This window comes from Procambarus clarkii, chromosome 46, assembly GCF_040958095.1.
Source record: "Procambarus clarkii isolate CNS0578487 chromosome 46, FALCON_Pclarkii_2.0, whole genome shotgun sequence".
In the NCBI taxonomy this organism is placed as follows: domain Eukaryota; kingdom Metazoa; phylum Arthropoda; class Malacostraca; order Decapoda; family Cambaridae; genus Procambarus; species Procambarus clarkii.
In genome coordinates this window covers 28,038,086-28,063,085 of record NC_091195.1, presented here as the reverse complement: position 1 = coordinate 28,063,085, position 25,000 = coordinate 28,038,086, and the positions used below count along the sequence as shown (strand labels likewise).

The 25,000-nt window shown below is 48.4% G+C and overlaps 1 protein-coding gene across 3 annotated transcripts in view; it reads left to right on the top strand.

Annotated features, from left to right (window-relative positions):
- The window catches only part of Gnpnat (glucosamine 6-phosphate N-acetyltransferase), an 85,906-nt gene that overhangs the window by 52,887 nt on the left and 8,019 nt on the right, over nucleotides 1-25,000 (top strand). For all 3 annotated transcript variants that reach the window (XM_069301876.1, XM_069301878.1, XM_069301879.1), the window contains exons 4-5: nucleotides 3,917-4,047; nucleotides 15,841-15,902. In XM_069301876.1, coding sequence (XP_069157977.1) covers nucleotides 3,917-4,047; nucleotides 15,841-15,902 — 193 coding nt within the window. The remainder of the gene's footprint in view (nucleotides 1-3,916; nucleotides 4,048-15,840; nucleotides 15,903-25,000) is intronic.

Genomic DNA, 25,000 nt, shown 5'->3' with positions numbered 1-25,000 from the left:
TCTCCCAGAGGGTATAGAATCATTTCTCTCATTGTTTGCTGATGATGCAAACATTATGAGGAGGATCAAGTCAGAGGATGATAGTAGGAGGCTACAAGATGACCTAGATAAACTGAGTGAATGGTCCAACAAATGGCTGTTGAAGTTCAACCCGAGTAAATGTAAGGTAATGAAACTAGGCAGTGGAAACAGGAGGCCAGACACAGGATACAGAATAGGAGATGAAGTACTTAATGAAACAGACAGAAAGATCTAGGAGTTGATATCACACCAAACCTGTCTCCTGAAGCCCACATAAAAAGAATAACATCAGCGGCATATGCGAGGCTGGCTAACATCAGAACAGCGTTCAGGAACCTGTGTAAGGAATCATTCAGAATCTTGTACACCACATATGTAAGACCAATCCTGGAGTATGCGGCCCCAGCATGGAGCCCGTACCTTGTTAAGCACAAGACGAAGCTGGAAAAAGTCCAAAGGTATGCCACTAGACTAGTCCCAGAACTAAGAGGCATGAGTTATGAGGAAAGGCTGCGGGAAATGCACCTTACGACCCTGGAGGACAGAAGAGTAAGGGGGGACATGATCACAACCTACAAAATCCTCGGGGGAATCGACCGGGTAAACAAGGATAAACTATTCAACACTGGTGGGACGCGAACAAGGGGACACAGGTGGAAACTGAGTGCCCACATGAGCCACAGAGACGTTAGAAGGAACGTTTTCAGTGTGGGAGTAGTTAACAGGTGGAATGCATTAGGCAGTGATGTGGTGGAGGCTGACTCCATACACAGTTTCAAGTGTAGATATGATAGAGCCCAATAGGCTCAGGAACCTGTACACCTGTTGATTGACAGATGAGAGGCGGGACCAAAGAGCCAGAGCTCAACCCCCGCAAGCACAACTAGGTGAGTACACATATGGTACTATATTATGGCGCTAAAGTTGGCATCTTTAGCACAGTTTTCACCAACTGTTGTGGCGAACACCTTGCATGCCATATTGCTCTGTGAAGCAAGAATCAAAGATTGAACAACAGATTTGCAGCAACAGAGGCGCTGTTAATGTGATCCATCAGCCCAGGAATGGAGGAGAAACAATGAGGGGATATGATCCCAACATACAAGATACTCCTGGGAATACCATTGGTGAGGCACAGCTGAGGGAAAGAAAGCCTCTCACCTGAACGAATGTAAAGACGAATTAATAAAAATCTTAAAGATCATGGATGACCTTACAATGTGAAAGGTTATATGGAACAATTGAGACCAATTGTACCGTTAATGGTCATTATATCCTGGCCTTGTTTGGGCCTCCGTAGGCCTAAGATAACCCAGCTGCCTAGCGTGGATCTCAGGAACTGTTGGTGGATGTAATTGTGTGCCAGTGTGTCTACCTCAGGCGGCGAGGGAGTCCTTCAGACCTTACGTAAGTAAGGTAAGAGTTCCGGACTGGCGGTTACCTAAAGGTTATGGGGGGGGTGTAAGGTAGGGGGTAGTGGGGGGTGTGGTGGGTAGGGGGTAGTGGAGGGGGTGTGTGGGGGGTGTTGGGTAGCGGGTAGTGGTGGGTAGGGGGTAGTGGAGGGGGTGTGTGGGGGGGGTGTTGGGTAGCGGGTAGTGGGGGGTGTGGTGGGTAGGGGGTAGTGGAGGGGGTGTGTGGGGGGTGTTGGGTAGCGGGTAGTGGGGGGTGTGGTGTGTAGGGGGTAGCGGGTAGTGGGGGGTGTGGTGGGTAGGGGGTAGTGGAGGGGGTGTGTGGGGGGGGGTGTTGGGTAGGGGGAGGGGTAGTGGAGGGGGTGTGGTGGGGTATGGGTGTGTCGGGGGGGTGGGGAAGGGGGCAGGTGTAAGGTAGGGGGGTATGGTGGGGTTTGGGTGTGGGGGGGAAGGGGGGTAGGGGGGGCGCCCAAACGTGTTGCTCAAGGTGTTCTGGTATCCAGATTCTTCACTGTTCCGTAGTGTACTCACCTAGTTGTGTTTGCGGGGGTTGAGCTCTGGCTCTTTGGTCCCGCCTCTCAACTGTCAATCAACAGGTGTACAGGTTCCTGAGCCTATTGGGCTCTATCATATCTACATTTGAAACTGTGTATGGAGTCAGCCTCCACCACATTACTGCCTAATGCATTCCACCTGTTAACTACTCCCACACTGAAAAAGTTCTTTCTAACGTCCCTGTGGCTCATGTGGGTACTCGGTCTCCACCTGTGTCCCCTTGTTCGTGTCCCACACGTGCTGAATAGTTTATCCTTGTTTACCCAGTCGATTCCCCTGAGGATTTTGTAGGTAGTGATCATGTCTCCCCTTACTCTTCTGTCCTCCAGGGTCGTAAGGTGCATTTCCCGCAGCCTTTCCTCGTAACTCATGCCTCTTAGTTCTGGGACTAGTCTAGTGGCATACCTTTGGACTTTTTCCAGCTTCGTCTTGTGCTTGACAAGGTACGGGCTCCATGCTGGGGCCGCATACTCCAGGATTGGTCTTACATATGTGGTGTACAAGATTCTGAATGATTCCTTACACAGGTTCCTGAACGCTGTTCTGATGTTAGCCAGCCTCGCATATGCCGCAGACGTTATTCTTTTTATGTGGGCTTCAGGAGACAGGTTTGGTGTGATATCAACTCCTAGAACTTTCTCTCTGTCCGTTTCATGAAGGACTTCATCTCCTATTCTGTATCCTGTGTCTGGCCTCCTGTTTCCACCGCCTAGTTTCATTACCTTGCATTTACTCTGGTTGAATTTTAGCAGCCATTTGTTGGACCATTCATTCAGTGTGTGTGTGTGTGTGTGTGTGGGTTCACTTGCCCTGGACCCCTGTGTGTTGTGCTGGACCCCTGTGTGTTGTGGTGGACCCCTGTGTGTTGTGGTGGACCCCTGTGTGTTGTGCTGGACCCCTGTGTGTTGTGCTGGACCCCTGTGTGTTGTGCTTGACCCCTGTGTGTTGTCGTGTTGTGCTGGACCCCTGTGTGTTGTGCTGGACCCCTGTGTGTTGTGCTGGACCCCTGTGTGTTGTGCTGGACCCCTGTGTGTTGTGCTGGACCCCTGTGTGTTGTGCTGGACCCCAGTGTGTTGTGCTGGACCCCTGTGTGTTGTGCTGGACCCCTGTGTGTTGTGCTGGACCCCTGTGTGTTGTGCTGGACCCCTGTGTGTTGTGCTGGACCCCTGTGTGTTGTGCTGGACCCCTGTGTGTTGTGCTGGACCCCTGTGTGTTGTGCTGGACCCCTGTGTGTTGTGCTGGACCCCTGTGTGTTGTGCTGGACCCCTGTGTGTTGTGCTGGACCCCTGTGTGTTGTCCTGGACCCCTGTGTGTTGTGCTGGACCCCTGTGTGTTGTCCTGGACCCCTGTGTGTTGTGCTGGACCCCTGTGTGTTGTGCTGGACCCCTGTGTGTTGTGCTGGATCCCTGTGTGTTGTGCTGGACCCCTGTGTGTTGTGCTGGACCCCTGTGTGTTGTGCTGGACCCCTGTGTGTTGTCCTGGACCCCTGTGTGTTGTGCTGGACCCCTGTGTGTTGTGCTGGACCCCTGTGTGTTGTGCTGGACCCTTGTGTGTTGTCGTGTTGTGCTGGACCCCTGTGTGTTGTGCTGGACCCCTGCACGCAAGATATCATAATTCCAGTGTTATCAGGTACCCATGATAACAGTTGACAGGTTAATCCTTCTCTGTGTTATCTTGGCCAGGTCATCTTTGTAGTCCTCGGCTGGCTGGCTCCTGCCTTGAGGCCAGATTCACGAAGCAGTTACGCAAGTATTTCCGAACCTCGTAAGTACTTGCGTAACTGCTTCGTGAATCTTTCCCCATACCCTAGACTCGTCAATTAAAGCCTCCTCCGCGGGGCCAGTATATACCCTTGGCCAGAGAGGTCTTGGCCACCGTAGGCCCTGGCCAGGTTCCATAACGATGTAGTAATGTTTGCTCCGGTATTTCAGAGCGGTTCGAAGCCATGAGGAGCTGCCCTGGGCACTATTTCGTCACTGTCATAGAGGATACCCAACTTGGGCACATCGTGGGCTCCGCCACCCTCGCCTGTGAACTCAAGTTCATCAGAGGCTGTGCCAAGGTACGTACCCTGGGGGTCACACAGCATGCCCAGGGGCATCTGGGGGTCATACAGCATGCCCAGGGGCATCTGGGGGTCACACAACATGCCCAGGGGCATCTGGGGGGTCACTCAACATGCCCAGGGGCATCTGGGGGTCACACAGCATGCCCAGGGGCATCTGGGGGTCACACAGCATGCCCAGGGGCATCTGGGGGGTCACACAGCATGCCAAGGGGCATCTGGGGGTCACACAGCATGCCCAGAGGCATCTGGGGGGTCACACAGCATGCCCAGGGGCATCTGGGGGGTCACACATGCCCAGGGCCATCTGGGGGGTCACTCAGCATGCCCAGGGCATCTAGGGGGTCACACATGCCCAGGGGCATCTTGGGGGTCACACAGCATGCCCAGGGCATCTAGGGGGTCACACATGCCCAGGGCATCTGGGGGTCACACAGCATGCCCAGGGGCATCTGGGGGGTCACTCAGCATGCACAGAGGCATCTGGGGGGGTCACACAGCATGCCCAGGGGCATCTGGGGGTCACACAGCATGCCCAGGGGCATCTGGGGGTCACACAACATGCCCAGGGGCATCTGGGGGTCACACAGCATGCCCAGGGGCATCTGGGGGTCACACACCATGCCCAGGGGCATCTGGGGGTCACACAGCATGCCCAGGGGCATCAGGGGGTCACACAACATGCCCAGGGGCATCTGGGGGTCACACAGCATGCCCAGGGGCATCTGGGGGGTCACACAGCATGCCCAGGGGCATCTGGGGGGGTCACACAGCATGCCCAGGGGCATCTGGGGGGTCACACAGCATGCCCAAGGGCATCTGGGGGGTCACACAGCATGCCCAGGGGCATCTGGGGATCACACAGCATGCCCAGGGGCATCTGGAGGGTCACACAGCATGCCCAGGGGCATCTGGGGGTCACACAGCATGCCCAGGGGCATCTGGGGGTCACACAGCATGCCCAGGGGCATCTGGGGGGTCACACAGCATGCCCAGGGGCATCTGGGGGTCACACAGCATGCCCAGGGGCATCTGGGGGTCACACAGCATGCCCAGGGGCATCTGGGGGTCACACAGCATGCCCAGGGGCATCTGGGGGGTCACACAGCATGCCCAGGGGCATCTGGGGGTCACACAGCATGCCCAGGGGCATCTGGGGGTCACACAGCATGCCCAGGGGCATCTGGGGGTCACACAGCATGCCCAGGGGCATCTGGGGGTCACACAGCATGCCCAGGGGCATCTGGGGGGTCACTCAGCATGCCCAGGGGCATCTGGGGGTCACACAGCATGCCCAGGGGCATCTGGGGGGTCACACATGCCCAGGGCCATCTGGGGGGTCACTCAGCATGCCCAGGGCATCTAGGGGGTCACACATGCCCAGGGGCATCTTGGGGGTCACACAGCATGCCCAGGGCATCTAGGGGGTCACACATGCCCAGGGCCATCTGGGGGTCACACAGCATGCCCAGGGCCATCTGGGGGTCACTCAGCATGCCCAGAGGCATCTGGGGGTCACACAGCATGCCCAGGGGCATCTGGGGGGTCACTCAGCATGCCCAGGGCATCTGGGGGGTCACACAGCATGCCCAGGGGCATCTGGGGGGTCACACAGCATGCCCAGGGCATCTAGGGGGTCACACATGCCCAGGGGCATCTTGGGGGTCACACAGCATGCCCAGGGCCATCTGGGGGTCACACAGCATGCCCAGGGGCATCTGGGGGGTCACACAGCATGCCCAGGGGCATCTGGGGGGTCACTCAGCATGCCCAGGGGCATCTGGGGGGGTCACACAGCATGCCCAGGGGCATCTGGGGGGTCACTCAGCTTGCCCAGGGGCATCTGGGGGTCACACAGCATGCCCAGGGGCATCTGGGGGGTCACACAGCATGCCCAGGGGCATCTGGGGATCACTCAGCATGCCCAGGGGCATCTGGGGGGTCACTCAGCATGCCCAGGGGCATCTGGTGGTCACTCGGCATGCCCAGGGGGCATCTGGAGGTCACTCAGCATGCCCAGGGCATCTGGTGGGGTCACACAGCATGCCCAGGGGCATCTGGGGGTCACACAGCATGCCCAGGGGCATCTGGGGGTCACACAGCATGCCCGGGGGCATCTGGGGGTCACACAGCATGCCCAGGGGCATCTGGGGGTCACTCAACATGCCCAGAGGCATCTGGGGGTCACTCAGCATGCCCAGCGGCATCTGGGGGGTCACTCAGCATGCCCAGCGGCATCTGGGGGGTCACTCAGCATGCCCAGGGGCATCTGGGGGTCACTCAGCATGCCCAGGGGCATCTGGGGGTCACTCAACATGCCCAAGGGCATCTGGGGGTCACTCAACATGCCCAGGGGCATCTGGGGGTCACTCAACATGCCCAAGGGCATCTGGGGGTCACTCAACATGTCCAAGGGCATCTGGGGGTCACTCAACATGTCCAAGGGCATCTGGGGGTCACTCAACATGTCCAAGGGCATCTGGGGGTCACTCAACATGTCCAAGGGCATCTGGGGGTCACTCAACATGCCCAGGGGCATCTGGGGGTCACTCAACATGCCCAGGGGCATCTGGGGGGTCACACAGCATGCCCAGGGGCATCTGGGGGGTCACACAGCATGCCCAGGGGCATCTGGGGGGTCACACAGCATGCCCAGGGGCATCTGGGGCACACATCCCCCCAGGAAGCAGCCCGTAGCAGCTGTCTAACTCCCAGGTACCTATTTACTGCTAGGTGAACAGGTGCATCAGGGGGGTGAAAAGCTCTGCTTATTTGTTTCCTGCCATGGCCGGGGATTGAGCCTGTACTCTAGGATTACGAGCCCAAAACGCTGGCCACTGAGCCACAGAACCCCTCTCTCGTGCTGTGTGTGTGTGTGTGTGTGTGTCATCTAATTGTGCTTGCGGGGGTTGAGCTCTGGCTCTTTGGTCCCGCCTCTCAACTGTCAATCAACTGGTGTACAGGTTCCTGAGCCTATTGAGCTCTATCATATCTACACTTGAAACTGTGTATGGAGTCAGCCTCCACCACATCACTGCCTAATGCATTCCACTTGTTAACTACTCTGCACTGAAAAAGTTCCTTCTAACGTCCCTGTGGCTCATTTGGGTACTCAGTTTCCACCTGTGTCCCCTTGTTCGTGTCCCACCCGTGCTGAAGAGTGTATCCTTGTTTACCCGGTCGATTCCTCTGAGGATTTTGTAGGTTGTGATCATGTCACCCCTTACTCTTCTGTCTTCCAGTGTCGTAAGGTGCATTTCCCGCAGCCTTTCCTCATAACTCATGCCTCTTAGTTCTGGGACTAGTCTAGTAGCATACCTTTGGACTTTTTCCAGCTTCGTCTTGTGCTTGACAAGGAACGGGCTCCATGCTGGGGCCGCATACTCCAGGATTGGTCTTACATATGTGGTGTACAAGATAATGAATGATTCCTTACACAGGTTCCTGAACGCCGTTCTGACGTTAGCCAGCCTCGCATATGCCGCAGACGTTATTCTTTTTATGTGGGCTTCAGGAGACAGGTTTGGTGTGATATCAACTCCAACATCTTTCTCTCTGTTTCATTAAGTACTTCATCTCCTATTCTGTATCCTGTGCCTGGCCTCCTGTTTCCACTGCCTAGTTTCATTACTAGGCATTTACTCGGGTTGAACTTCAACAGCCATTTGTTGGACCATTCACTCAGTCTGTCTAGGTCATCTTGTAGCCTCCTACTATCATCCTCTGTTTCAATCCTCCTCATAATTTTTGCATCATCGGCAAACATTGAGAGGAACGAATCTATACCCTCTGGGAGATCATTTACATATACCAGAAACAGTATAGGTCCAAGGACTGACCCCTGCGGTACTCCACTCGTAACGTCTCGCCAATCTGAGACCTCACCCCTCACACTGACTCGTTGTCTCCTGTTGCTTAGGTACTCCTGTATCTAGTGGAGTACCTTCCCTTTCACTCCAGCCTGCATCTCCAGCTTTTTCACTAGCCTCTTGTGTAGTACTGTATCAAAGGCTTTCTGACAATCCAAAAATATGCAGTCTGCCCACCCTTCTCTTTCTTGCCTTATTTTTGTTGCCTGGTCGTAGAATTCAAGTAACCCTGTGAGGCAGGACCTGCCATCCCTGAACCCATGTTGGTGCTGTGTTACAAAGTTCTTTCGCTCCAGGTGCTCCACTAGCTTTCTTCGCACAATCTTCTCCATCATCTTGCATGGTATGCAGGTTAGGGACACTGGCCTGTAGTTCAGTGCCTCCTGTCTATCCCCTTTCTTGTATATCGGGACTACGTTAGCTGCTTTCCAAATTTCTGGCAGTTCCCCTGTTGCCAGTGATTTGTTATACACTATGGAGAGTGGTAGGCACAGTTCTTCTGCTCCTTTCTTTAGTATCCAAGGAGAGATTCCATCTGGGCCTATAGCCTTTGTCACATCCAATTCTAGTAAACACTTCCTTACTTCCCCGCTGGTAATCTCAAACTCTTCCAGTGGTTCCTGGTTAGCTATTCCCTCTCTTATCTCTGGGATCTCTCCTTGCTCTAAGGTGAAGACCTCCTGGAATTTCTTATTCAGTTCCTCACACACTTCCTTGTCATTTGTAGTGAATCCTTCTGCCCCTGTCCTTAATTTCATAACCTGTTCCTTTACTGTTGTTTTTCTCCTAATGTGGCTATGCAACAATTTAGGCTGAGTCTTTGCCTTGCTTGCGATGTCATTTTCGTATTGTCTTTCTGCCTCTCTTCTCATCCTGACATATTCATTCCTGGCATTCTGGTATCTTTCTCTGCTCTCCAGTGTCCTGTTATTCCTATAGTTTCTCCATGCCCTTTTACTTTGCTGCTTAGCTAGCCTACATCTCTGGTTAAACCATGGGTTTCTCATCTTCATTTCACTGTTTTCCTTTTGGACTGGGACAAACTTGTTTGCTGCGTCCTTGCACTTTTGCGTGATGTAATCCATCATATCTTGGGCCGTCTTTCCCCTGTGTGTGTGTGTGTGTGTGTGTGTGTGTGTGTGTGTGTGTGTGTGTGTGTGTGTGTGTGTGTGTGTGTGTGTGTGTGTGTGTGTGAATGACTGAAGTTGGTGCCAGATTTTGTTAATGTGATACAAAGGTACACTGGAGTATATACAGGAACCTGTACACCAGTTGATTGACGGTTGAGAGGCGGGACCAAAGAGCTCAAGCCCCACAAGCACAACTAGACGAGTACAGGTGTGGTACACAGGTGTACTGGCCCACTGGAAGTGGTGTGTGTGGTGAGTGAGAGGCAGTGTGTGCTGATAAGTCATGTGTTGTCTGAACACCTGGCTACCAACTCCCCCCTCCCTCACCTCTCACCCCTTCCCTCCCTCCCCCCTCCCTCACCTCTCACCCCCTCCCTCACTCCCCCCTCCCTCACCTCTCACCTCTGGCCTGGTACACATCAGCAACCCTCCCAGCTCCACCGTCAGTAGTTGAATTCCTCTCGTGTGTTGCTCCCATTGTCACGCCTGATCATCCAGTCTATTGTGTGATGCATGGTGTACAGGTCTATCCATTGACCAGGCGACAAAGAACACATATAGTGACGTTGTCGCCAAAATAGTGTGTGTGAAATATATGACTAAATCTCGAATGAACAAGACCATACAGCTGAAACTTTTCATAAAACTGTGTTTGAAACCGTTTGGGCATGGTCAACAGGACGTTGGACTATTATAAATGGTGTTCTTGACCAGTAAGAATGTTGTTACCAGCGTGGGGAAAGAATAGCATGGATATTGTTGAGTTTCCCCCTGTGATGAGTCGGGACGTTTTCTGTGATGTCGTTTTGTTTGGGGGGGACAGGAAGCCTGTGTATATGTAGACTTCAGGCTCTTATCCAGGGGCCAGATTCACCAAGCAGTTACGCAAGCATTTACGAGCCTGGGGCCAGATTCACGAAAGCAGTTACGCAAGCACTTACGAACCTGTCCATCTTTTCTCAATCTTTGGCGGCTTTGTTTATAATTAAAAACCAGTTAATGAGCTCGGAAGCACCAGGAGGCTGTTTATAACAATAACAACAGTTGATTGGCAAGTTTTCATGTGTGTAAACTGTTTAATGTAACCAAAGCCGTCAAAGATTGAGGAAAGATGTACACGTTCGTAAGTGCTTGCGTAACTGCTTCGTGAATCTGGCCCCAGGTTCGTAAGTGCTTGCGTAACTGCTTCGTGAATCTGGCCCCAGGTTCGTAAGTGCTTGCGTAACTGCTTGGTGAATCTGGCCCCAGGCTCGTAAGTGCTTGCGTAACTGCTTCGTGAATCTGGCCCCAGGTTCGTAAGTGCTTGCGTAACTGCTTCGTGAATCTGGCCCCAGACCCCCTAAAGGTCGAGCCACTGGCCCTTCCCAGAATGTAACCCCACAACTGTTCCTTCACTGCCGGGGGATTTATGTATTGCTAGGTGAACAGAAGCATTAGGTGAAAGGAAACTTGCCCAAGCGATTCTAGATAGTCGAGAAGGAAGCCAACTGCGCTACCGGGACCCTTGCTACGTATAGCCTGCCATTTAACATCTTCGTAAAATAGACGTACTCACAGGGCATGATGGCTGAGTGTACAGCGCTCGGGATTCGTAGTCCTGAAGTTCCGGATTCGATCCCCGGTGCAGGCAGAAACAAATGGGCAGAGTTTCTTTCACCCTGATGCACCCGTTCAGCTAGCAGTAAACAGGTACCTAGGAGTTAGACAGCTGCTATCCTGGGGGTATGTAACAAAAAGGAGGCCTGGTCGAGGACCGGGCCACGGGGACGCTAAACCCCGAAATCATCTCAAGATAACCTCCTCTCCCCTGATGCCTCTGTTCACCTAGCAATAAAGAGGTACCCAGGAGTTAGGCAACTGTTGTTGGGTTGCATCTTGGATGTCATTGACAGGCCCTAGAGGGTCCTGGGTGTCATTGACAGGCCCTAGAGGGACCTGCATGTCATTGACAGGCCCTAGAGGGTCCTGGGTGTCATTGACAGGCCTCTAGTGGGTCCTGGATGTCATTGACAGGCCCTAGAGGGTCCTGGATGTCACTGACAGGCCCTAGAGGGTCCTGGGTGTCATTGACAGGCCCTAGAGGCACCTGGATGTCATTGGCAGGCCCTAGAGGGTCCTGGATGTCATTGGCAGGCCCTAGAGGGTCCTAGATGTCATTGACAGGCCCTAGAGGGTCCTGGATGTCATTGACAGGCCCTAGAGGGTCCTGGATGTTATTGACAGGCCCTAGAGGGTCCTGGATGTCATTGACAGGCCCCTAGAGGGTCCTGGATGCCATTGACAGGCCCTAGAGGGTCCTGGATGTCATTGACAGGCCCTAGAGGGTCCTGGATGTCATTGACAGGCCCTAGAGGGTCCTGGATGTCATTGACAGGCCCTAGAGGAACCTGGATGTCATTGACGGCCCCTAGAGGGTCCTGGATGTCATTGACAGGCCCCTAGAGGGTCCTGGATGTCATTGACAGGCCCTAGAGGGTCCTGGGTGTCATTGACAGGCCCCTAGAGGGTCCTGGATGTCATTGACAGGCCCCTAGAGGGTCCTGGGTGTCATTGACAGGCCCCTAGAGGGTCCTGGATGTCATTGACGGGCCCTATAGGCACCTGGATGTCATTGACAGGCCCTAGAGGGTCCTGGGTGTCATTGACAGGCCCCTAGAGGGTCCTGGATGTCATTGACAGGCCCTAGAGGGTCCTGGATGTCATTGACAGGCCCTAGAGGGTCCTGGATGTCATTGACAGGCCCTAGAGGGTCCTGGATGTCATTGACAGGCCCCTAGAGGGTCCTGGATGTCATTGACGGGCCCTAGAGGCACCTGGATGTCATTGACGGGCCCTAGAGGGTCCTGGATGTCATTGACAGGCCCTAGAGGGTCCTGGATGTCATTGACAGGCCCTAGAGGGTCCTGGATGTCATTGACAGGCCCTAGAGGAACCTGGATGTCATTGACGGCCCCTAGAGGGTCCTGGATGTCATTGACAGGCCCCTAGAGGGTCCTGGATGTCATTGACAGGCCCTAGAGGGTCCTGGGTGTCATTGACAGGCCCCTAGAGGGTCCTGGATGTCATTGACGGGCCCTATAGGCACCTGGATGTCATTGACAGGCCCTAGAGGGTCCTGGGTGTCATTGACAGGCCCCTAAAGGGTCCTGGATGTCATTGACAGGCCCTAGAGGGTCCTGGATGTCATTGACAGGCCCCTAGAGGGTCCTGGATGTCATTGACGGGCCCTAGAGGCACCTGGATGTCATTGACGGGCCCTAGAGGGTCCTGGATGTCATTGACGGGCCCTAGAGGGTCCTGGATGTCATTGACGGCCCCTAGAGGGTCCTGGATGTCATTGACAGGCCCCTAGAGGGTCCTGGATGTCATTGACAGGCCCCTAGAGGGTCCTGGATGTCATTGACAGGCCCTAGAGGGTCCTGGATGTCATTGACAGGCCCTAGAGGGTCCTGGATGTCATTGACAGGCCCTAGAGGGTCCTGGATGTCATTGACAGGCCCCTAGAGGGTCCTGGATGTCATTGACAGGCCCTAGAGGGTCCTGGATGTCATTGACAGGCCCTAGAGGGTCCTGGATGTCATTGACAGGCCCTAGAGGCACCTGGATGTCATTGACAGGCCCTAGAGTTTCCTGGATGGCATTGACAGGTCCTAGAGGCACCTGATGATCCTAAAAGATACTCTCCACAACCAATGAGGGTCTGAGAGAATACCATTTAATTTGACGTTATACAGTACATTAAAGTACTCTTCGGACCATAGCTGAGGCCTGCATTATTATTATTATTATTATTATTATTATTATTATTATTATTATTATTATATGTGCGGTTGGGAATTCCTTGGTCGCTGGTTCGAGTCGCTTCATTGTTCCAGCAGATTTTCTCGTGATATTAATAATATAACTGATGAGAGATCCTACTAATACAGTACTATAAACTAACCTACAGTAACTTAACTGGTAAAATGTGAAAGTGAAGGTAATTGAGAGAGAGCCTATGAGAGAAGAGGATGAACATCTCCATCTTGTGGTGGTCATACCTGGCCGTCTTTGGTATCCTGGTCCTCGTGTACTCGTCTGTCCTCTTGGCCCTCCTGTGGTGGAGCAATGGTGAGTCCTCGGGGGGGGGGGGGAGGAAGCATTGGTAGGCTGCACTCGGGGGAGCAACGGTTTGGGAACTCGGGGGGGGGCGGGGCAGCAACGGTACGGGAACTCGGGGAGCAACAGTAGGTGCACTTGGGGGAGCAACGGTAGGTGCACTTGGGGGAGCAACGGTAGGTGCACTTGGGGGAGCAACGGTAGGTGCACTTGGGGGAGCAACGGTAGGTGCACTTGGGGGAGCAACGGTAGGTGCACTTGGGGGAGCAACGGTAGGTGCACTTGGGGGAGCAACGGTAGGTGCACTCGGGGGAGCAACGGTAGGTGCACTCGGGGGAGCAACAGTAGGCGCACTCGGGGGAGCAACAGTAGGTGCACTCGGGGGAGCAACAGTAGGTGCACTCGGGGGAGTAACAGTAGGTGCACTCGGGGGAGCAACAGTAGGTGCACTCGGGGGAGCAACAGTAGGTGCACTCGGGGGAGTAACAGTAGGTGCACTCGGGGGAGCAACAGTAGGCGCACTCGGGGGAGTAACAGTAGGTGCACTCGGGGGAGCAACGGTAGGTGCACTCGGGGGAGCAACGGTAGGTGCACTCGGGGGAGCAACGGTAGGTGCACTCGGGGGAGCAACGGTAGGTGCACTCGGGGGAGCAACGGTAGGTGCACTCGGGGGAGCAACGGTAGGTGCACTCGGGGGAGCAACGGTAGGTGCACTCGGGGGAGCAACGGTAGGTGCACTCGGGGGAGCAACGGTAGGTGCACTCGGGGGAGCAACGGTAGGTGCACTCGGGGGAGCAACGGTAGGTGCACTCGGGGGAGCAACGGTAGGTGCACTCGGGGGAGCAACGGTAGGTGCACTCGGGGGAGCAACGGTAGGTGCACTCGGGGGAGCAACGGTAGGTGCACTCGGGGGAGCAACGGTAGGTGCACTCGGGGGAGCAACGGTAGGTGCACTCGGGGGAGCAACGGTAGGTGCACTCGGGGGAGCAACGGTAGGCGCACTCGGGGGAGCAACGGTAGGCGCACTCGGGGGAGCAACGGTAGGCGCACTCGGGGGAGCAACGGTAGGCGCACTCGGGGGAGCAACGGTAGGTGCACTCGGGGGAGCAACAGTAGGTGCACTCGGGGGAGCAACAATAGGTGCACTCGGGGGAGTAACAGTAGGTGCACTCGGGGGAGCAACAATAGGTGCACTCGGGGAGCAATGGTAGGTGCACTAGAGGGTAGAAGGAACGGTAGGTGTTCTCTAAGGGATAGAAGGAACGGTAGGTGTTCTCTAAGGGATAGAAGGAACGGTAGGTGTTCTCTAAGGGATAGAAGGAACGGTAGGTGTTCTCTAGGGGGCACACCATTATGGGCTCTGTTTACTGAATTGCAGTTTTTGTGGACTGAAGTGTGGGGAGGTCCTCTCTTGGGGACCAAGGAAGAAAATCCTCTTAAACTCTTCCACATTAACTCTCTCTAATGGCCCACACGACTGACAAGTGTGCCCTAACAGACTTAACCAACAGAAACATTACCCGTTCCAACACTACACAAGACACAGCTCACCATATAACTCAAAAGTGCATGAAGACAGCCAACGTCTTCATGTGACAGCCAAAAGAAGTCTTCATGACTTCTCTTGACAACAAACAACATTCAGTACCTTGAAAAAGACTTACCTATGCCTTTATATGCCCATTTGGGAACTGTAAGCACCAACGATCTCAATATATAGGCAAGATGGCAAAATCTTTTTCAAAGTTTCTGAAATAAACCACAAGGAACTATCAGAGATCACATCATCTTTAATAGAGATTTCTCGACTAACAACACTGAAATAATCGAGAAATTCATTGACAATATTTGATTATATATAGCCAAAGCACTATATATCGAACACACTTGTCCAATTCTCAACGGCCATCTATAAGACCAACACAGCTTATACGATTCCTACTGCATCAAATGACCCATGCAAGATTACTTAATCCACTGGGTAACTGCCAATCCTGCTAATTTGTATTCACCTTCCCTCTGCCTCTGAAGATCTTCAAGAGACTTTCAGGAAAATATGTTCTATACTGTAGTGACAGGCTTCAAGCCCAATGAAAGGTTAAATGATCTTCCCAAGTGAAAAACACAGGATATGTTGGTAATATTCATGCTATAATTGTTATTAATTCTAAGAATTTTGTTCATATTCAGTAACTCATGTCTACAAGAAACTCTGCTTCTAAAATATAATTGTTTTTATATTACATATTAATACTATGTATTTATTTTAATTCTCGTTAATTATTTCCATACTCTCGTGGACATTCATCAAAGTGTACATACTCATGTATGTATGTGTATACACATACAATGCATGTACATAAACATGCATTCTTTATCATGGCATAATGACGCGTGTACAAGTTAATAGGAGAGGACCAGGGAGCCGGTTGGACGAGCGGACAGCACGCTGGACTTGTGATCCTGTGGTCCTGGGTTCGATCCCAGGCGCCGGCGAGAAACAATGGGCAGAGTTTCTTTCACCCTATGCCCCTGTTACCTAGCAGTAAAATAGGTACCTGGGTGTTAGTCAGCTGTCACGGGCTGCTTCCTGGGGGTGGAGGCCTGGTCGAGGACCTGGCCGCGGGGACACTAAAGCCCCGAAATCATCTCAAGATAACCTCTCATCTCAAGATAATATTGTCTCTCCACAGCGTGGGCGACTAGAGGACGTGGTTGTCAGTGATGAATACCGGGGCAAGCAGCTAGGCAAGCTGTAAGTATGAACTCTTTTTAATGATTGATTGATGAAGATTAAACCACCCAAGAGGTGGCACGGGCATGAATAGCCCGTAAGTCTCTGAATGTTCTCTCTCTCTTTATATCCATGGTCCTTCATAATGTTCTCTATTTTCTCCCTTTCCCCCGTGCATGTCTACTTTTACCTGAATTTACGCGAGTACTATGTGCAACACTCTAGTGGCCTCGGTGAGTACAGGGAGGGAGGGAATTATGAGGAGAAAGCGCCCAGCCATTACGACTATATAGCACTTAGAGGGGATCAGGATAATGATTTGGGATGGGACGGGAGGAAGGAATGGTGCCGAACCACTTGCAGGGTCGGGGATTGAATGCCAACCTGCATGAAACGAGACCGTCGCTCTACCGTCCACCACAAGTGGTTAGGCAGATGAGGACAGGAAGCCATCAGCTTGTCAAATGTCCCCCCCCCCTCCACCCCTCATTTATCATGATGATTTTCTTCAAGCTAAATTTTAAAATTTAAGTTTTGGCATTTACAACTTTGGAATGTAGGTGGTTCCATGGACTTATAACCCTTTGGGTGAAAATGCATCTCGTGTTTTCTGTCCTACATTGTGGCTTGTTGAGCTTGAAACTGTTGCTCCTTGTTTGTGTTACATCTGACCTTTTGAAGTTGTTGTCTGGATCAGCATCCTCCAAAATGTTTAGTATTTTAAAAGTTTCAAAGAGATCCACCCTGTCATGCCTGGTTTGTAGTTTGTTAGGCCTGTTGCCCTCAACCTTTCCTCGTATGAGAGTTGTCTTAATATTGGAATGATTTTTGTTGCCCGGTGTTGCACTTTCTCAAAAGCAGCTGTGTTTTTGTAAATGATGTCTCCAAGCTTGGAGACCTCAAGCTTATGCTCCATTTCTCCAATCATTCATTCCTATTATCCCAACCCCCTGTTATTTCTTTTAACCATTGGTTTATCCATTCTAGTATTCTATAATTAATTCCATGGGCCTGTAATTTCCTTGTCAGTCTTACATGTGGTACCTTGTTGAAAGCTTTAGCAAAGTCCATGTATACTACATACTCTGGAAGTTCTTTGTATGAATTGCTGGTTACTGGCCACGTTATTCTTCATATTGTTGCAATGCAATAATATCCCACAGCTCCTGGTGTATTTGTTGACATTCAACAAGAGGAATTCCATCTCTCGTAATTCCAGCAACTTTCCATTTTAACATTCCAGCCCATTACCCCCACTCCATAAACATGCACACAGGAGAGGGGGTGTGGCAGTACTTATTAAAATACATACATTTTTAGAACCCATGGAAGTGGCAAATGAATACAAGGATATCACTGGGAGAGAGAGTGGGGAGGAGGGAGAGTAGGTGAGGGAGGGGGCAAGAGAGAGAGAGAGAGAGAGTAGGTGAGGGATTGGGGTGAGCAAGAGAGTAGGTGAGGGAGGGAGGGGTGAGAGAGGGTGGGTGTGGAGGAGGGGGAGGGAGGGAGGGGTGTGCATGATGGAGTGTGTACAGGTGGTGCTTTAATATGAGGGTACATTAATTGCAACCATCTCAGGTGTGGTAGTTACAGCCATTGGGCATATTAACATACTCATATTTAGTACTTGCCTGCAAGCCATAGACTCCCCAGACACGGGGTGTTTCTCCTGATGATCCTCTGCCATCCCTCTATTGCAGTCATCTTCACTGCCTCTTGGGTTTGCAGCCTTAAGCTTTAATTCAGTCTTGTCTCCAACAAGTGAAACACAAGCTGATTTGAATTCAAGTTGGGTGACTATCTTGACTAGTCAAACACTTTCCATTTACCTGATAGCCACTATCCCTCAAATGTCCTCAATGGGGAAGGGAGGCATGTTAAAGGTCTCTCATTTGTCCTAATGATTTTATTAAGGTGGAGTTTGAATTGCAGCAGTGTTACGGTATTTACAGCTTTAGTAGGTAGGCAGTTCCATGGGTTTGTAATCTTTTGGGTGAAAAAGCATCTTCTGTTTTTTGTCCTACATTGTGGCTTGAGTTTGAATCCATTGTTCCTTGTTTATAATAATAATAATATAATAATAATAATAATAATAATTTATTTAGGAACAGTACATACATAGTTGCAGCGTTACAAGTACAAACATTCTGTTAGATTTAAAGACAGAGGTAGTACATACAATACCTAAAGCCACTAGTACGCATAGCGTTTCGGGCAAGGAGAGATAGGGAAAAAACACTTAGACTAAAACTTAATAGTAATTGAGCTTAAAGTATCAATTGTGTTGAATGAAAAAAATAATAAAAGTTAAAAAAAAAGGGGGGAACATGGTAGAAAATAGCCAATATACAAGTTGGTCAACAAACAACATTTTTTTTTTTTTTTTTAAATAGTAAGAGATGGGTTGACATTTAGAAGTAAGGTAGGTTACATGGAGTTAATTAGGTAGCACTTAGTTTTCATCTTATGTTTGTGTTACATCTTTCCTCTTAAAGAAGTAATATTGATCATTATCCTCCCGTTTGTTCAGTACTGTATTTTAAAAGCTTTGATGAGATCCGCCCTGTTATAACAATGGATGAAAAAAAAATGCTTGTCTCCTTCTCAGTATAGTTTTATTTACAACAGACAATAACATCACACCGGTATCGGTGGCATGAATATAAACGTTACATACAATACCTTATAGACAACTGAACTTTGGCTCCTAACATTATGAACCTAATCCTAGAGGAACTTAATCCTACAACATACCGTAATCCTAGCACCCTCTGTCATGTCTGATTGGCAGTGTTGTTAGCCCTGTGGACCTCAACTGTTCCTAGTATGAGAGTTTACTTAGTTCTGGAATTATTTTTTTTTCCTAGTGTTGTACTTTTCTCTAAAGCAGCCATGTCTTTCTGAAGATAAGGTCTCCATGCTTGGATACAATAATCCAAGTGGGGGCACACCAGAGTTTAATAATATACAGTTGAATAACTACCTTGTTTTCCTTGAAGTCAAAGGTCCCTTTGACTATTCCTAGGGATTGGTTGGCTTCCTTTTCCTACAGATCCTACTTGCTGTGCAACTTTCAGTGATTCTTGGATTCTAACTCCAAGGTCCTTGGAGTTAGGCCCATAATATCATACTTGTTGGTGCTTGCCCTCTGTGGATTTCTATGACTGTCTTAATATTGAAAATATTTGTAAAAATATTTATATATAGGAACATATTACAGTAGTTAATTAGTAGATGCAGAAATTATACCAAATGCATTTTTGGCATAAAAATGGCCAATTTATTCTTGGTATAATGAATTAAACATTTAATACTGAATGAGAAGCGAACATGTATGATTTGCTTAGGACATTTAGTAAATGCTATTTAATTTTTAATTAATAATTAATGATGAAGGTTATAGACTATTTTATTATAGAATCTGTAGAGCTAGCAACAGCACACACACACACACACACTGCCCTTCAAGATGGCCACTGGCAAGGGGAAAAACAAAACAGAGCTTGATTTTGAGGGATTCAATGAAGAAAGCATTGATATTAGTAGTCTACATAACAAGTTGGTAAATTTAGATACTATAGTGAACTCTCATGTAGAAATAATTAGTAAATTGAAAGAAAGTAATGACCATTTGAATAGCAAAGTTTTATGTCTTGAGGGTTTAGTGAAAGACTTGCGCAAGGATAAGAATCAATTGGAAACAAATTGCAAAGCCATGGAAGAAGAAAATAAACTCTTAAAAATAGCTTTGGAAGAAGTTAAAGTAAATTTAAACATAAATGACTACAATAGGTTAGGCAAGGAAATTCAACAGGAGAAACAGCTTTTGTCAGCACAGATGGAGGAAGTTACACAGGGAATAGAACAGTGCAAGAAAGATATGCAACTCACTTATGCACAAATGGCCAAGGAGAAGGAAAAAATAGAAGAAGCAGTAAAGGAAGTCAAACACTGCAGCAACCAAGATAAAACAAACATTAGGCTAGAAGTGAGGAAAGAATTGGCATCTAACCCGAAGTTGGTGCAAAACACAGTTGATCGGAGTAAGTCCCTGATCATTTTTGGCTGCAAAGAAAAGGCGATAACATCTAGGTCAGAAAGAGCTGTAGAAGAAGCTAAAGTAGTAGATAAAATTGTTGGCCTCGTGGAAGGTCTTACAAACAGAGAGAATGTGTGCGACTACAGGAGAATAGGCAGGTACGTAAAAGGGAAAGATCGACCTTTGAGGATCACCCTAAACGGTGCCAAACAGATGGAAGAAGTACTAAGGAATGCTAGAAAATTGCAAAGGGATGAGGATGGGAAAGGGTGGTCGTTAAGACGAGATCTTTCAAAAGAAGATAGAGAGAAGCTGAAACTGAACCTCGCCGAGGCAAAACATTTAAATGAGAGCAGGAATGAAGAAGAAATAAATTCTTTTTTCTACAAAGTGATAGGGGTAGGCAAACCAGTAAAGTGGTACATAAAGGCAAACCAACAAAATCAATAGAGAGAGGGGGAGTGAAGAATAAGGAGAGGGGGAACAAGTTCCTGAAGATTGCATACACCAACATAGATGGAGTGAGATCGAAGATACTGGAGTTAAGTGATGTAATACAGCTGCAGACACCAGACATTGTTGCACTCACGGAGACAAAACTTGAAGATGTAATTTTAAATGAGGTCATATTCCCAAGGGGCTACTCAATTTGGAGACGGGACAGAAAAATTAGGAAAGGCGGTGGCGTTGCTGTGCTGGTAAAAGAACACCTAAAGGTGAAGGAAATAATGACTGCCAATCCACAAGAAGTTGACATAATAGCACTAGAGATCTGCTATGAGGATGATAAACTAATGATGATAAATGCATATAGTCCACCGCCAAGCAGCACATGGTCAAAGGAGGAGCTAGATAGTAAACGTGAAGGTCTTATAACAATAATGAGAGAGATTATAGCGAGAGCGGATAACGATAGATCGCGACTGTTGATAGTCGGTGACTTCAACTTGAAATCCATAGACTGGGAAGCATATGAAGCTAAAACAGAAGATTTTTGGACCTGTAAATTTGTAGACCTCATCCTGGAAACATTCTTGTATCAACATGTTAAACAAGCTACGAGGATGAGGGAAGGGGACGTTCCCTCCATGCTAGATTTGATATTTACCAGGAAGGAGGAAGAGATACTGTATTTGACATTCAGTACCTACCTCCCTTGGGTAAAAGTGACCATGTCTTTTTGGGAATAAAGTATGCAATGCGTTATAAGCTGGAAGAAAATAAGGAGGTTGAAGCAGTTGAAAAACCAGACTTCAGGAGAGGACATTATGGTGACCTTAGAAATTTTTTTAGTGAGTATAATTGGACAGACTTGATGCTAGGCAAGGAAGTGAATGAGATGTATGGCAAGTTTTGTGAAATATATGATAAAGGCACAAAAAAATTTATACCAAAACAGAGATGCAGAACTAGGAAACAGGATTGGTTCAATAGAAATTGCGAGAGGGCTAGAGACCGAAAGACACAAAAATGGAATCAATACAGGAAGAGGCCGAACCCCCAAACATACCAGCGATACAAAGATGCGAGAAACAACTACAGTACACGGCAGTGAGGAGAGAGGCAGAAAGAAATTTTGAAAAAGGGATTGCGGACAAATGTAAAACAGAACCAGGTCTATTCTATAAATTCATAAACAACAAATTGCAGGTAAAGGATAATATTCAGAGGTTGAAAATGGGAAATAGATTCACGGAAGATGAAAAGGAAATGTGTGAAACACTAAACGAAAAGTTCCAAAGTGTGTTTGTACAAAATGAAATCTTTAGGGAACCAGATACAATAAGAATTCCAGAGAACAACATAGAACACATAGAGGTGTCTAGAGACGAAGTGGAAAAAATGCTCAAGGAGCTCGGTAAGAACAAAGCAGCTGGCCCAGATGGCGTTTCACCATGGGTTCTGAGAGAATGTGCATCTGAGCTCAGCATTCCACTTCACCTGATCTTTCAGGCATCCCTGTAATTACCTAAGTGTAATTACCTAAGTGTAGTTACAGGATGAGAGCTACGCTCGTGGTGTCCCGTCTTCCCAGCACTCTTTGTCATATAACGCTTTGAAACTACTGACGGTCTTGGCCTCCACCACCTTCTCACTTAACTTGTTCCAACCGTCTACCACTCTATTTGCGAAGGTGAATTTTCTTATATTTCTTCGGCATCTGTGTTTAGCTAGTTTAAATCTATGGCCTCTTGTTCTTGAAGTTCCAGGTCTCAGGAAGTCTTCCCTGTCGATTTTATCAATTCCTGTTACTATTTTGTACGTAGTGATCATATCACCTCTTTTTCTTCTGTCTTCTAGTTTTGGCATATTTAATGCTTCTAACCTCTCCTTGTAGCTCTTGCCCTTCAGTTCTGGGAGCCACTTAGTAGCATGTCTTTGCACCTTTTCCAGTTTGTTGATGTGCTTCTTAAGATATGGGCACCACACAACAGCTGCATATTCTAGCTTTGGCCTAACAAAAGTCATGAACAATTTCTTTAGTATATCGCCATCCATGTATTTAAATGCAATTCTGAAGTTAGAAAGCATTGCATAGGCTCCTTGCACAATATTCTTAATGTGGTCCTCAGGTGATAGTTTTCTATCTAGAACCACTCCTAGATCTCTTTCTTTATCAGAATTCTTTAAAGATTTCTCACATAATATATAGGTTGTGTGGGGTCTATGTTCTCCTATTCCACATTCCATAACATGACATTTATTAACATTAAATTCCATTTGCCAAGTGGTGCTCCATATACTTATTTTGTCCAGGTCTTCTTGAAGGGCATGACAATCATCTAAATTTCTTATCCTTCCTATTATCTTAGCATCATCAGCAAACATGTTCATATAATTCTGTATACCAACTGGTAGATCATTTATGTACACAATAAACATCACTGGTGCAAGAACTGAACCCTGTGGTACTCCACTTGTGACATTTCTCCATTCCGATACATTGCCTCTGATTACTGCCCTCATTTTTCTATCAGTCAGAAAATTTTTCATCCATGATAGAAGCTTACCTGTCACCCCTCCAATATTTTCCAGTTTCCAGAACAACCTCTTATGTGGAACTCTGTCGAAAGCCTTTTTTAGGTCCAGATAGATGCAGTCAACCCAGCCATCTCTTTCCTGTAAAATCTCTGTGGCCCGATCATAGAAACTGAGTAAATTCGATACACAGGATCTTCCTGATCGAAAACCATACTGTCTGTCTGATATTATATCATTTCTCTCCAGGTGTTCTACCCATTTAGTTTTGATTAGCTTTTCCAATACTTTCACTATTACACTTGTCAATGATACAGGTCTATAATTGAGGGGGTCTTCCCTGCTGCCACTTTTGTAGATTGGAACTATGTTAGCCTGTTTCCACACGTCTGCTACGATTCCTGTACACAGGGATGCCTGAAAAATCAGGTGAAGTGGAATGCTGAGCTCAGATGCACATTCTCTCAGAACCCATGGTGAAACGCCATCTGGGCCAGCTGCTTTGTTCCTCCCGAGCTCCTTTAGCATATTTTCCACTTCATCTCTAGACACCTCTATCCGCTCTATGTTGTTCTCTGGAATTCTTATTGTGTCTGGTTCTCTGAAGATTTCATTTTGTACAAACACACTTTGGAACTTTTCATTTAATGTTTCACACATTTCCTTTTCATTTTCCGTGAATCTGTTTCCCATTTCCAACCTCTGGATATTATCCTTTACCTGCAATTTGTTGTTTATGAATTTGTAGAATAGGCCCGGTTCTGTTTTACATTTATCTGCTATCCCTTTTTCAAAATTTCTTTCTGCCTCTCTCCTTACTGCTGTATAATTGTTTCTCGCATCTTTGTATCGCTGGTATGTTTGGGGGTTTGGCCTCTTCCTATACTGATTCCATTTTTGTGTCTTTTGGTCTCCTGCCCTCTCACAATTTCTGTCGAACCAATCCTGTTTTCTGGTCCTGCATCTCTGTTTTGGTATAAATTTTTTTGTGCCTTTATCATATATTTCACAAAACTTGCCATACATCTCATTCACTTCCTTGCCTAGCATCAAGTCTGTCCAATTATACTCACTAAAAAAATTTCTAAGGTCACCATAATGTCCTCTCCTGAAGTCTGGTTTTTCAACTGCTTCAACCTCCTTATTTTCTTCCAGCTTATAACGCATTGCATACTTTATTCCCAAAAAGACATGGTCACTTTTACCCAAGGGAGGAAGGTACTGAATGTCAAATATCTCTTCCTCCTTCCTGGTAAATATCAAATCTAGCATGGAGGGAACGTCCCCTTCCCTCATCCTCGTAGCTTGTTTAACATGTTGATACAAGAATGTTTCCAGGATGAGGTCTACAAATTTACAGGTCCAAAAATCTTCTGTTTTAGCTTCATATGCTTCCCAGTCTATGGATTTCAAGTTGAAGTCACCGACTATCAACAGTCGTGATCTATCGTTATCCGCTCTCGCTATAATCTCTCTCATTATTGTTATAAGACCTTCACGTTTACTATCTAGCTCCTCCTTTGACCATGTGCTGCTTGGCGGTGGACTATATGCATTTATCATCATTAGTTTATCATCCTCATAGCAGATCTCTAGTGCTATTATGTCAACTTCTTGTGGATTGGCAGTCATTATTTCCTTCACCTTTAGGTGTTCTTTTACCAGCACAGCAACGCCACCGCCTTTCCTAATTTTTCTGTCCCGTCTCCAAATTGAGTAGCCCCTTGGGAATATGACCTCATTTAAAATTACATCTTCAAGTTTTGTCTCCGTGAGTGCAACAATGTCTGGTGTCTGCAGCTGTATTACATCACTTAACTCCAGTATCTTCGATCTCACTCCATCTATGTTGGTGTATGCAATCTTCAGGAACTTGTTCCCCCTCTCCTTATTCTTCACTCCCCCTCTCTCTATTGATTTTGTTGGTTTGCCTTTATGTACCACTTTACTGGTTTGCCTACCCCTATCACTTTGTAGAAAAAAGAATTTATTTCTTCTTCATTCCTGCTCTCATTTAAATGTTTTGCCTCGGCGAGGTTCAGTTTCAGCTTCTCTCTGTCTTCTTTTGAAAGATCTCGTCTTAACGACCACCCTTTCCCAT